Source organism: Miscanthus floridulus, chromosome 4 (assembly GCF_019320115.1).
Source record: "Miscanthus floridulus cultivar M001 chromosome 4, ASM1932011v1, whole genome shotgun sequence".
Taxonomy (NCBI): domain Eukaryota; kingdom Viridiplantae; phylum Streptophyta; class Magnoliopsida; order Poales; family Poaceae; genus Miscanthus; species Miscanthus floridulus.
This window is the reverse complement of record NC_089583.1, coordinates 38,227,615-38,240,444: the sequence shown is the minus strand read 5'-3', so window position 1 is coordinate 38,240,444 and position 12,830 is coordinate 38,227,615. Positions and strand designations below refer to the sequence as shown.

The 12,830-nt window shown below is 46.7% G+C and overlaps 2 protein-coding genes across 3 annotated transcripts; both read right to left on the bottom strand.

The window, feature by feature from the left end:
- Positions 1-118: 118 nt before the first annotated feature.
- Positions 119-1,394, bottom strand: LOC136551361 (putative cyclin-dependent kinase F-2). The gene has a single exon (XM_066542927.1). It carries the CDS (start codon positions 1,392-1,394, stop codon positions 231-233), a length of 1,164 nt encoding a protein of 387 aa, XP_066399024.1. The 3' UTR covers positions 119-230.
- Positions 1,395-2,908: 1,514 nt separating this feature from the next.
- On the bottom strand, positions 2,909-6,876 carry LOC136551360 (ATG8-interacting protein 1-like). Of its 2 annotated transcripts, none has more exons than XM_066542925.1 (3): positions 6,496-6,876; positions 4,378-5,056; positions 2,909-3,350 (listed from the first exon to the last, which is right to left on the bottom strand). In XM_066542925.1, exons 2-3 carry the CDS (start codon positions 5,044-5,046, stop codon positions 3,234-3,236), a joined length of 786 nt encoding a protein of 261 aa, XP_066399022.1. In that variant the 5' UTR covers positions 5,047-5,056; positions 6,496-6,876; the 3' UTR covers positions 2,909-3,233. The 2 variants fall into 2 exon arrangements, with proteins under 2 accessions (XP_066399022.1, XP_066399021.1); XM_066542924.1 differs by having other exon boundaries at positions 6,610-6,874.
- Positions 6,877-12,830: the final 5,954 nt, after the last annotated feature.

Sequence of the window (12,830 nt, the reverse complement as noted above, 5' to 3'; positions counted from 1 at the left end):
CCAATTAAGAAAATGAGCTAGAAACACACCCATGGTTTGGGAATTGAGAGAATATAACAGATCTTTCAATACTAAAGAACCGATTAAACAGATCACAACGAAGCAACATGTGCATTGCTTCATCTTCATGCGTCATGGCAACTTGTAATTAATATAACCAAGATTACAAATACCAATATAGTGTACAAAAGAATAAGACTACAACAACCAATTCAACAATCCTCAAAGGTTCAGACCACGACGGTCACTACACTAGCATTGCTACTCCGAGCTGCTCTGCCTGCGCTGCGGCAGGTGGCCACAGGATGCTCCTTCTCCTTCTCTTCTTCTTCCTCGGCGAACCACGGATGCTGGAGCGCGGCCGCGGCGGTGAGCCTGTCCCGTGGCTGGACGGCAAGCAGGCCCGAGAGGACCTCGCGCGCGCCCCGCGACAGATGCGGTAGGCCCTGGAACGTTGGCCAGTCGTCGAACGCCTGCAGCCTCCTCTCGGCGAGCGCGTGCTCCAGTTCCGTCACCCTGGCGACCATGCCATCCTCCGTCTCCTCGTCGAACATGAGCCTACCCGTGAGGAGCTCGGCCATGACGCACCCGAGCGCCCAGACGTCGACGCCGGGGCCGTAGTCCCGGCGGCCCGCCAGCTGCTCCGGCGAGCGGTAGAGCAGCGTGCCCACGCGGCGCTCCGGGTACGGGTACGCGTACGCCGCCGTCCCCTCGGCCCTCCTCGCCGCCGGCGTGGCGAGCCCCAGGTCGCAGATCTTGAGCGCGCCGGCGCCGCTCACGAGGATGTTGCCGGGCTTGATGTCGCGGTGGATGATCCCAGCGCCGTGCATCCGTTCCGCGCCGCGCAGGAGCTGCCGCATGAACGCGCGCGTCTCGCCCTCCGAGAAGCGCGCCCGAGCTCGAGTCCTCTGCAGGCGCAGCAGGCTGCCGCCGCCGACGAGCTCCATGACGAGGAACGCGTCCCCGGTGGCGGCGTCCACGACGACGTCCCGGATGCCCACGACCGACGGGTGGCCGCGGCAGGCCGCCATGCAGCCGGCCTCGCGGAGGATGCGGCGGAGGTTGCTGTTGCTATTGGGCGCCTTGCGGGCACACTTGATGGCCACCGCCTCGCCCGTGCCGCGGTGCCGCGCCTTGACCACCACGCCGAAGCTGCCCGCCCCGATCGCCTCCTGCGTCTCGTAGTCGCCGATGCTCCCCAGCGTGATCATCCGCGCCTGCTTGCTCTTGCGGCCGGCACCACCACCACCGTTGTCCGTGCCGTCGAGCGCCGGGCGCTTGCGCGTCGCGGTCGCCGCCGCCGACGCCGACGCCATGAGGAAAGCCCGGTCGGAGTCTTTGGGCGCGGGGGAGCAGGACGAGGGAACGGGAAAGAGGGGCGCGGACGGATCCATTGCAAGTGACGAATTACCATGGGGGAGTGGCCTCGTCAAACTTTATATAGGCTGCTACTCAAATCCAATTCGGGCTCGTACATGGCTGTGTTTGCGTGCCGTGCGCGCGGGGTTTCCAGCCAGCCAGCCTCGTGAGCAAGTTGAAAACGAGTGCACGCAAATACGACCTTACGTGGCAGTTCTGTGCTCTGACACGTGGAGAATAGGCATCTTGCACAGGGATCTAAAAGAATTAGGGCCCAATGCTTTTAGTACTGTCAACCCGTCCTTGGGTCTTAACTGGAGCCCACAACTGATTAGACATCACATATTCTTCTATCAGCAATGTATCGAACCCAACATGAGTCCATATGTGGGCCCAAAATCAATTGCACCCTCCTCTCCTTTGCGCGAGCAGCAATGCCAGGAAAGAGTTCTTTATTTCTTCGACCCAGGTTCCATGCGAAGGAGCCGGTCCTTCATCGAACCATAGTTGCAGTGTATAGGACCGGGTTCCATCTTAGCATTTATTGTATCGCACCGGCTTCGACACTCCCACTGTGGATGCTCTAACTTCTTTATGTTGTCACGAAACTGATGGGCTGGTCAAACATGTCTATTTTTTTTTGCTCAAATACTATGCTCGGATAAAATAGATTCCAGTTTGGGTTATGTCGAATTACAGAACTTGAAGCAACTCCTCTGTCCTCTTACCAACATGCAGCGAGGACCAGTACAATCGATCAAGGCGACGTGCACCTGCCGTGACCACATACCCATGTATCCGCCTGCGTTCACAATTTAAAAACTTGAGCAAAGTTGATTGCATTTTTTAGATGACCCGGTATGATAGCGGACTACTTCGTGTACTAAATGTAAATATGGTCCCCATGTCAAAAGCTGGACACTAAAATTTAGAAACCCCACATTCACATCTTAAAGATTCACAAAATTGATTAAAATCATTACAGATGACTCATTATAACGGATGGCTACTTTGTGGATATTAGTATGGCTAGTTATACATGTGGGCGTCACATCAAAATTTAGACTTAGAATTAAAAATCTAGCATTCTCAGTTTTAAAAATTTAGTAAAGTTAACTAACATTTGTTGCGGATAACCAGTCGGTACTTAATATCTGATTCGTCCAATTCCTCCTCATACCATTTCCTGCTAATTTCTATTAAGAAGAATTTATCTGTACCCTACTCAAATGAGATAGTTAAAAAGAATTTATATGTACCCTAGATAGGTAAAAGTTTGAATGATTAATGAATACCCACCAACTATGCTATAGGTGTAGTAAGAGACCATGCCCTGTTGAGGACTTGAGGTGGTGGTTGTTTTTGTTACCGGCGATTAATCCTGTTTGTACCTTTTGTATGGGGTCTTCACCTCTTTTTCTCTCTCTAATAAAAAAAGATACACAACTCTCCGGCACATTCGTGAAAAAAAAAGAATTTTGAGTTATCTTGAAATTTGGAACTATTGATCTCGAAATCGTCACCACTGGACAGAAGCTTCACAAGCGTGAGAACACGAACAAACCAAAATACAAGCGTGTGCCATTGAGATATAGAAAGTAGACATTCAAAAAAAGATATAGAAAGTAAAACAGGTTGGTAACAAGACAACGGATACAGATTGTTGCAGTGCCCCCTGTGTTTCCACCATGTACTTTACAGTTGCTACGTACTAAAGATAATAATATTCCAGCACCATGAAAATCTCGACCCCTAATTTACAGTAAGATAAAATCAAGTAGCACAAGGAAAGAACGAACTGTCTCAAAATCATATATAAGCAACAAAACTTGCCACTAGAAGCATTCACTGCCACCAAAAATTGGTGCCTGTGCTCAAGCGCTCAGTGGCTGTTGTGGGAGTACTTGAGTCGGCAGCAGAGATCTTAGCTGCTCACTCCCAGGAAGCCCATCCTTCAAACGACTGAACGCTCCAATGACTCGACTCATGCTCTGTCAGAGTGAACATCAGTGAACCATATGATTAGTAGGTTACCAGAACAAAATTAATTCGCTTAAAAGTTACAGCAATTCACATGCAGTAAAAAGCCCAATTTCATATAGACAGACTGTTTGTTGGTTGGTTTCTGAGTTGATAAGCACGGCTGGTGCTGATTTGTTGTGAGAGAAAAATACTGTTGGCTGGCCGATAAGCCCTGACTGAAACCAACAAGCGAACAGGCTGAGAGACACAAATGTGTTACTTGGCAAAAATAAGATTATATATGTGAGCTGTGATTTGACTAGAAAAGTCTAAAAATGAGTTAGTCCAAGAGGAACCGAGGAAGCAACACATCCAGTTCAAAACAGAGGTCTAGGAAAAGGTACAAGTCCTCAAGGTCAAAATAACACCTTTATGCAAAATATTTTATTCTCTCTAATCAGTTAAATGAACAGATCAATCAACATCTGGTCAGCAAAACCTAGTACTGTCAAGAGGGGATGTGTATTCAACAAAACGTTCTAGAGGACACAACATCTGTCAATGAAACAGACTTGAATGAAATGGGACAGCTGTGGAAATGTTCAGACTGGAAAACCAGCGTTCAGTGAGTTTGAGTACATGGATTCGTCAAGAGAACAATTAGCTCAAGAAGAGTGTATGTGGATGTTCCACAATCAGAAGCAAAATTACGGAACAGAACAACTTGGTGACAAGCAAAAAGTGAACTAGGTCTAGCAATCATAAAAATTGCAAAATGCAAACATCCAAAATAGGTAATATAACTTTGGAGTTGCTATCCATTTTCTTAGTAAATAAATTTAAACATATCAGAAGCACTTTGAACCAAATACAGGCACATGAATCCTTGTGTAGTCATTTGTCATCAGTATTTCATGATGTACCCTTGACTTTATAAATTTCAGCTTTATCTATGAGCATGGCCAAATATATTACAAACATACAAGAAATACGAGTAATGGAAATATAAAAGACACTCCTAGCGAAGCTTCTCCAGATAAAGGATAGATGGCATACCTCACCACTGACACTGAACTTAAATTGATGAAGGTGCCAATGGTCCTGCTGCCACCTCTGACCCATTACAACAAAACCAACAACAGCACCAGCTGCCACAACAGAGCAGACTGTAGTCACTCCTTTTATATGATGAAATAGATAAGTGGTTTTCCTTTTCCACCATCTTTCACAAGGAAGAACAGCCTTGCATGTCGTATGATCTTTCTCTCGCTTAGCATTTATTTCTGTGGGGTGGGAATCTGGTACAGTAGCTTCACTGACAGCAGGCAAGTCGCTGTTGTCAGATAGATTTTCATTATTTATGCCATCAATTTCTTCAGGTGATACATGACACCAGTCATCATTGTTATTTCCAGCACAGCTACTTTCCTTTCCATCGCTGTTTGTATTTGATTCATCATGCTCTGGTTCTATTGGCAAATTCTCATGCTCTGGTTCTATCGGCAAATTCTCATGCTCACTTGGAGGGAACACAAAGCCATCTGACATGACTAATCCAGTTTGTGTGCCTTCCTGAATATTAATCACATCCCCATATCCAGGCAAATTAATTGGATCAAATCCTCTTCGGAATAACGGACTAGCATATATTGATGAAGTCAGGAATAGCATATCCCATTCATCAGCCACAGGTGACACTCCAGTGACCTCATTGTCATCTGCCATGCATAAAAACCTATCAAAACACCAAAAACTTGATATTAGATGTCAAAATTCAGAAGTTGAATGCTAGTGCAGATCATCATATTGTATCAATGCATCTCATAATATATGCTCATCCACAAAGATAATTCATTCGTATGGATGTTTTAAGTCATGAAAAATAACTGCTGCTTCCCAGTTGTAAGCTTGTAGCAAAAGGGTAGGACTAGTGGCAGAAAGAGAAAAAAAAACATATGCTAATTAGCGAAGACCCATCCCCAACCATCATCACCACCACATTATGGTTCATATGTTCACTGCTTCACTTACTATGTGGCTTTAAAGCCATCCTGTACTTATTCACTTATGCCACTAATGCAATTATTGTCTCCACTATGATCCATGTCTTCACAGTGCTCTCCAACTTCCCTTCACATCCTAGTAGCTTATCTCGCCATAATCATGCCTGGCTGTGTTGCAACAACACCTTCCAAGTCCATCAAACTGATCTTCCAACATTCCTAAGCGCAATCACACGTGATACCTCTTCTGCCTATGTCTACATGACTACATCACACCAACAGGCAAGGGTCTTAAGTGAGACTTTCTGACAGCTAGCACTGACACCTGCATTAACTTTGGAGGATCGCAGGATAATCTAAGATGTCCCTTAAAATTCAAGATCCAAGTTGCATGAGACACTAAATCAACAACACCGCGCATATCAGGAATATCATCTCAGAATAGGCAACTAGCTAAATTTCTTGCACAAAGACTCTCGGATGCCCTAACACTCCTACCTAACCATTCAAAGACACGGGCATGCTATGATATCCTATCCTGCAATGGGCTTATCCTTATCCTTTGTTTCACTTGCTAAGACTCTTGTGATATCGGTCATGCTATCTGCCCCGCTTGAGCAAATTAGGCTGCAAAACCTGCCACGGCATCACAGAGGTAGCACGGACAGTGAAGTCCCACATTCAATTCAGTTTTTTCAGACGATATTTTAGTGGCTGCGCACAAAGGGGCAAAAGTCGTCTCAAGCAGGAAAAGAAAAGGGAACTCCATGAGCCCAGAGAAAATTCAGCAAACAGCTGGGGTACGCTTAGAGAATGAGCAGCATGGAACAACTCTTCTGCACACAAGACCACCTCAGAACGTCGTGGTAGAAGGCTAACAGCTACGGCAAGCGAGAATTTTTCTCCGCCCTACTCAACCCGCACCAAAATCACCAAAGTCAGTAGGAACACGACCACCCTAACGCCCTCCCCCGCGCAGATATACATGCCCAATACGGCTCGCATCCAACAACAAGCGGGGGCTAGCTAACCCCAAGCCCTCGTCGTCCAGGGATATGTGTTTGCTGTTAAGCCATGGCCGAAAGTACCGTTAGCTGATTTGCTGCGAGAGAAAAATATATATTGTTCGTGAAAAAGTACGGCTTATAGCGAACAGGGCGAGGATTCCCACCTGCGCCGTGCGGGGAGCCCGAGAACAGATCAAGAAGCGCGCCGCTGCCGCGGGGAGCACCACGTATTGAATGAACAAGGTCCAGATGGGTGTGGGTCAGAGCAAGGCCGGTACCTGAGGTGAAACCGACGCTGGTGGATTCTCCGGCGAGGCGGGGTCGGTCGATTCCGCCAACGGCGGCGGCGGCGCGGCGGGATTGAGTTGGGGGAGGAGCCAGCAATTTGGCAATGGCAATAGGAGCTTTTCCTTCTTTTTGTTCCTCCGTCACCCTTTGGGTGATGATGATTTGCACTAATTAATTTTAGTTATTTGTTTGGTGGGGCGTTGGAGCCTTGGAGGAGACAGGCGATTACTCCTACAACACGAATTACAGTACTACTAGTACCAAATCTTCTTTCTCTAAAGCTTTGATTATGTCCAGATAATAATCGCCCTGTTCTGATTGATGGATGGCATGGCAGCAGGGATTCGGGTGTCACGGTGGGCCCCATGCATAGGGACGTGATTCGGACATGGTGCCACGGCACAACCGCACAAGGCACATGCACGCACGAGTCTAGAGTCCCGAACAAACAACCGGCTCGTTCTAATCTCTTAGGTCCAGTTTAGTTCAAAAAATTTTGCTAAATTTTTTAAGATTTTTCATCACATCGAATTTTTAGACGCATGCATGAAGCATTAAATATAAATAAAAAATAAAACTAATTACACAGTTTAGACGAAATTCACGAGACGAATCTTTTAAGCCTAATTAGACTATGATTGACACTAATTGTCAAATAACAACGAAAATGCTACAGTGCATTTAGCAAAAAAATTTGCCATCTAAACAGGCCCTTATTATCAAACCGGGGGAGTTTGGCCGCCAGCCAGGGTGCCCACGTCGCCCAAAATCCCGCTCGCCGTCCGATCCAACGATCCACGGTCCAGACTGCCTCCACCATTCGCTACAGTGCGCATCGCCCGCGACGAAACCCTCGCCTTCTCTCGCCGACCCAGACGCCCTCCTCCTCTCTGCTCTCTCTCTCTCCCTCTCTCGATCCATGCCGCCATGGCAAAGCGCACGGAGCGCATGCCCCGGGTGGAGTAGCTGCGGCCGCCCTCCTCCTCCCCCTCCCCCCCCCCACACCCTCACGGCGTGCCCTCCCCCCTCTCTCTCCTCTCCACTCTCTACCTCTCTCTCCCGATGCGGCCAGGCCGCGCAGCCGGGGGCGACGTGGGCCGCAACCGCCGCCGGCACTCCCGCGGGAGGCCTGGCCACTGCCCTCTGCTGCCCGGCCGCTGTGCAGGTTAAGGTTCGCTCTCTCCCTTCCTCCCCCTCCCCTTCCCACGCCAGCGCCGGGGACGGACATCCATGTAGCCTCGTCGGCTCGGTCTTCCTTGCTGGCGGAGGCCCAAACTAGCGGATCTGCCGGATCCAGTGCCTCCATGGCCGGATCTGTCTATACTCCCGTCCGATCTGTGCAGGCAACAACCTTCCGGAGGCCATGCCCGTTGGTGCCATGGTGGACGACTATGGGCCAACGACGGCGATGACCACTGCCTCCGCGGCGGCGGCGCACGTCCTCCTCCTCCTCCTCCTCCTCTGCCCTCTCTCCCCTTACTCTCCCTCTCTCCCCTTCCCTCCCGAGGCGACGGTGAGCGCGAGGCGATTGCTTTCTACACTTCGGCTGCAGTTGGCATGAGCTCAGGGTGGCACAGTCCCACCCGCCAAGCAGGCTGCAAGCCTCCTAAGAGCACACATGGTCTTAAACATTTGATTTGATACATTCATGTCTTAATTCGATGGAACTCAAATTTGATTTCATACTCACCATTTATCTAGATGTTTGAGTTACTTTATAGAATAGTCTTCGCATTGATATACTCGGACTATATGCTGTTTCGTCATCATTTCCTAGCCTTGCCTCCCTTGTCAGTGAACTTCACAGGTCAATTTACTATCCATTCTTCCTATCTCAGCCCGCCTGGCAACCTCTTTTGACCATAACAGGTCTACTCACTATGATGATTGTTGACATATTTTAAAGATACAATTGTAGACTTCTTCAATAGTGGTACAGTAGTAGATGGAAAACTTGCTGCCCATTTTAGTTCTCCCTTGAGCTTATAAGAAAATCCGAGATGAATGCCTTTTACTTAGTCAGCCAAAGTGCTTAAAAGATCTGATGTGTTTACATAAACGTTACCTACATTTAAATTCCAGACTATGGGTTATTGGAAGCTTCAGCTTATCACTGCAACCATGAACCATGATTTTTTCATATTAGTTTTTAGGTCTCTAACTGTAACCTGTAACGGTGTGCCGCTTCAAAAATAGTCAGTATCTGTTGCAATGCTGCTTAGTTTCGCTTGCCTTGATGAAGAAGTGAGCTTCTTTTGTGCATGGATTCCGGTCTCTATTGGAAATCTATTCTTACTCAAATGGTTTTATTGCCTGGTTGAGGATGTATAATAGTCTATTTTGTTATGATAATACACCACTTTTCCACCTTGACATAATACTGTCGTATTCCAGGAATGGAGAGCGAGGTTTCTGATGGAACAATCATCTGCAGTAAGCTGCCCTTCGATGTCCTATCATTTAGTAGGAACCAAAAAGATCCAGCAAGAACTAGCAAAACCTAATGTTCTTCAAAGGTGATTTTGGTTTTCTCAGTACTAATGGGTGATTGGCTGGTTCATGTTCCGATGTTTCACAGTTGCACTAGGTTTTCAACAAAACAGATTACAACATCAGTGATCAACTGCCATTTTACCTGATACTGTTGTAGCCTATACTTCAAATGTGTTGACCAACTCTAGGAACGGTCCCAGGGGTTGGTCTGGTTCACGCTCCATTCTCGCTGCTCCCAGCGCGTTTTCCGGCGTCGTTCTGGAAGCAAGCGTGCGAGCTGGCTCCTATCTTCAGTGAGCTCGTGGATCGTGTCAGCTTTGATGGGGAGTTCTTGCAGGCTGCTTTGTCTAGGCAAGTTTTGAATTCTATACACTGGATTCTTTTGGTACCAATGTGGTGTGCATATCTACAGTAAACTCCTAATATTATTTCCATGCAAATTTAAACATATTTTTTACCTGCGCCTTAACCAGGTGATTTGCCGACGCGCGCGAGGGCGCGCGTAGTGGAAAAACGGTACGTTTCTCTACCTCTTTTCCTTTTATGGAATTATATGTGTGTTTGGTTTACCTGGAATACAAAGCGACCACCAGTGGCCACATGATGGCTTCGAGAGGTTGTATACTAAAATAGCCGCTTTTTGGGTTCTAATCCTACCTCTTAGGATTTTGACCGACATTGGAAAAGAGGTTTCTCAACTGACTTTGGAGAGATTTAGTCATCTATATTTCTTTTTGGTATTTGAACTAGATTTCGGTCCTTGATTTGTAGTTCCTATTCTTTTATTGTTGTTTGGCCACAACATATTCCTCATGTTCCCAACTAATGCTGCTTATTTCCTCCTAATTGTGCACTGTGTCAATTTTGCTTTTTCGTCTTATTTATCTTTTGCTGAACTTTTTCCACCGTATTTCCTTGGAATGGCTCAGTGCCCTGTACTTTTCATATATGACGACAGTTGTTGCCGGTAAATTTTTTTTTGGAGTTATCATGGACTGTGAGGGAAATTTCATTTGTCGATGTAGACATATTACTGACCACCTCTTTTGTAGTTCATAACATGCTGCAGCCTGCAGGTAATTTTCTTGCCAGGCTGCTAAGAAAAATGCAGCTACCTGCAACAACGAAGACAGATAGGTAAAACAAAATAGAAATCATACCTGTCTTAGGATCTGCAATATCAGGCCCATACCCTGTTTTATGTATGTTTGGTGCCTCGACATAGCAAGATGAAGCAAATATTAGAAGAATAAAATAATTTTGAGCTTCTGAATGTGGAAGATAGCCTACCTTTCTTGCCATATCTCTGCAGTTAATAGATACTTAGCAAAATAATATATGGCGCCCAAAGCAGGTGTTAGTACTTCAGATGCCTTTTTTCTGTGCTCTTATTTTCTATGGCCGAACTGCCATCTATCTTACAAATGGGTTCTTGATTGTGTGTAGAGATAGTGCCATTGCGGTTTTGGACAGATCTCAGCAAGAGCACAAACGGTCCACCAAACAACAATATGACAATGTCTTGTTTGAGCCTTATCAAAGTTAGCGAACATAGAGGCAGTTCTATTGTGTTCATAGTCTCCGCTGTTAGCTTGCCTACAATATGCTCCTTATTACGCTTCAATATTACTCGGAGTTTCCTGAATACCTGCTTTATAGAGTAAAAAAATGTTTTGGATTTAGCTCTCATAGACTATCAGTGCCAATTTAAGCAAAGTAGATGTCTCCTGCACAATCTAAAAAAAGCTCCAACCTTTCGGTTTTTGTGCATGACATATCTACGTTAAGCTCCTAATATTGTTTCCATGCAAACATTAAACATGTCTTTTACCTGCACCTTAGCCAGATGATTTGCCGGCACGCGTGATGGCGCGCGTAATGGACTAGTAATATATAAAAGCAGTTTGGTTTAGCCGATGGAACACGCGTCCACGTCACCTCCATTTCTATCGTCCGTTTGATCTTTCATCCTGTGGCCCAGAAAGCTCGGAGCAGTTTTCGCTAGAAGCAGCTTCCGCCGCTCCTTCTTGCCTTCCACCGGCTTCCTCTCTGTTTCTCTCGCTGCTATCCAACTTCTCTTCCGGAGCCGGCCCAGCAAATATATTCGTGACCTTCTAATTCTCCATCGTGATCCTTCCCGCAGAAAAAAAGTCATGCCTCCGCCTCGTCTCGTCCTCGTCCTCGCTCGCTCCTCCCGTAGCGCGCCGCCGCCGCTCGTGTCCCTTCCGCGCCTGCGCCTCCCCTTCCTCTCCCTCCCTCCTGACGCACCGGCTGGGCCCGAACACGGCCGCCTCCATGCCTCACGCGCGGCTGGCCCCTAGGTGCCTGTGCTCAAGCAAACCCTAGGTACCTGTGCTCGAGGGTTCAGCTGTGCGTGCCGTCTTTCTCTCCGGCGGCGAGGCGGCACGGCGGCGCACCGGTGCGATGACGTGGATGCCCCCCTCCCCCGGCGTGCCCCCCGACGCAGCATTGCGGAGCGAGCGCAACAGTGCAGAGTGCGCGGATGGTCCCAGAAGGTGTGCGCGACGGGGTGCTCCTGCGTCGGCACACCTCCCCGCCTTCCGAGGCGCCGGTAGCGCAGTGTGTCATCGCCTCCTCCTCTCCTCCCCTTCTATTCCCCCATCCTCCGGTTCTATTCGTTCTCTCTCCGTCTTCTTTTTTCTTTTTTCCCGTAGCTACATCTGCCTTTCTAATTTCGGCGTACTGCTCATGCTGGAGTGACGTGGGCTAGCTCTCCCCAATAATTTGTTGGGGATCCCCCTTGATTTTGGGTTTTCCCATTTTATGTCCATTCTAATTTAGTTAATTAGTTCATGTTTTATATTTAGAGTATATTTATTGAAAATATTCTAAATAGTGAGCTTGTTAGGTGGTTTATGTTATTATGGTGGTGTTCTACTTTCAGTAAGTAGTCAATGGAATGGGGGAATTTTTTGCAGACATTTACAGCAACTAAAGTATATAATATATGAGAATAAGAGGATTGGTGCTCTTGTTATTGCTTAAATAATAGGTTACAGGATTAGTTTTTACATGACTCGCTGGTTTGCCATGTAGGTCACAAAAAATAACTTATGTGGATTACAAACAGCTTGAATTTGTTTCCTACTTAGACTGCTACCATGGCAGCTTGCAATCCTAGACTATAATTTTATTTTCAGTGCTCACTATTTTCAAAATTGTCTTGCTGGTTTGCCAATGTAGGTGCTTTGTGTTTGAGAACAAATAATTTGTACACGTGGATGACGAGCAACGCAACAAAAAAATGGCGACGAGGATTACAAACAACTTGAATTAAGAGTTACCCTTCCTTTCATTCTAGAGAGATTAGGTAAGTGTTAATGTCACCTATTTGCTTTTGTTTGGATTTTGTGAGCTAGGAGCTAAAACAAAGAATTTTTTGCCAAGGGTGGTTCCTCTGAATTTGAAATATCAGATGATTACTATGCCATCTTGAGCTTGGCATATGATTGCTAAATTTTTATAAACAATGGTCCAGTGTGAAGGGGACTGTGACGCCTAAGAGGGGGGGGGGTTGAATTAGGCAACTTAAAATTCTAACTCTAAACTATGGCCTCTTTTTTTAACCTTAGCAAAACCTATGCAAAAGATAAACTATCTAAATGTGCAACTACGGTTTTGCTAGTGTGTTGCTATCTCTACCACACAAGGAGTAATACAATCAATGTAAATGCGGAAGCTAAAGAGCAAGATAGAG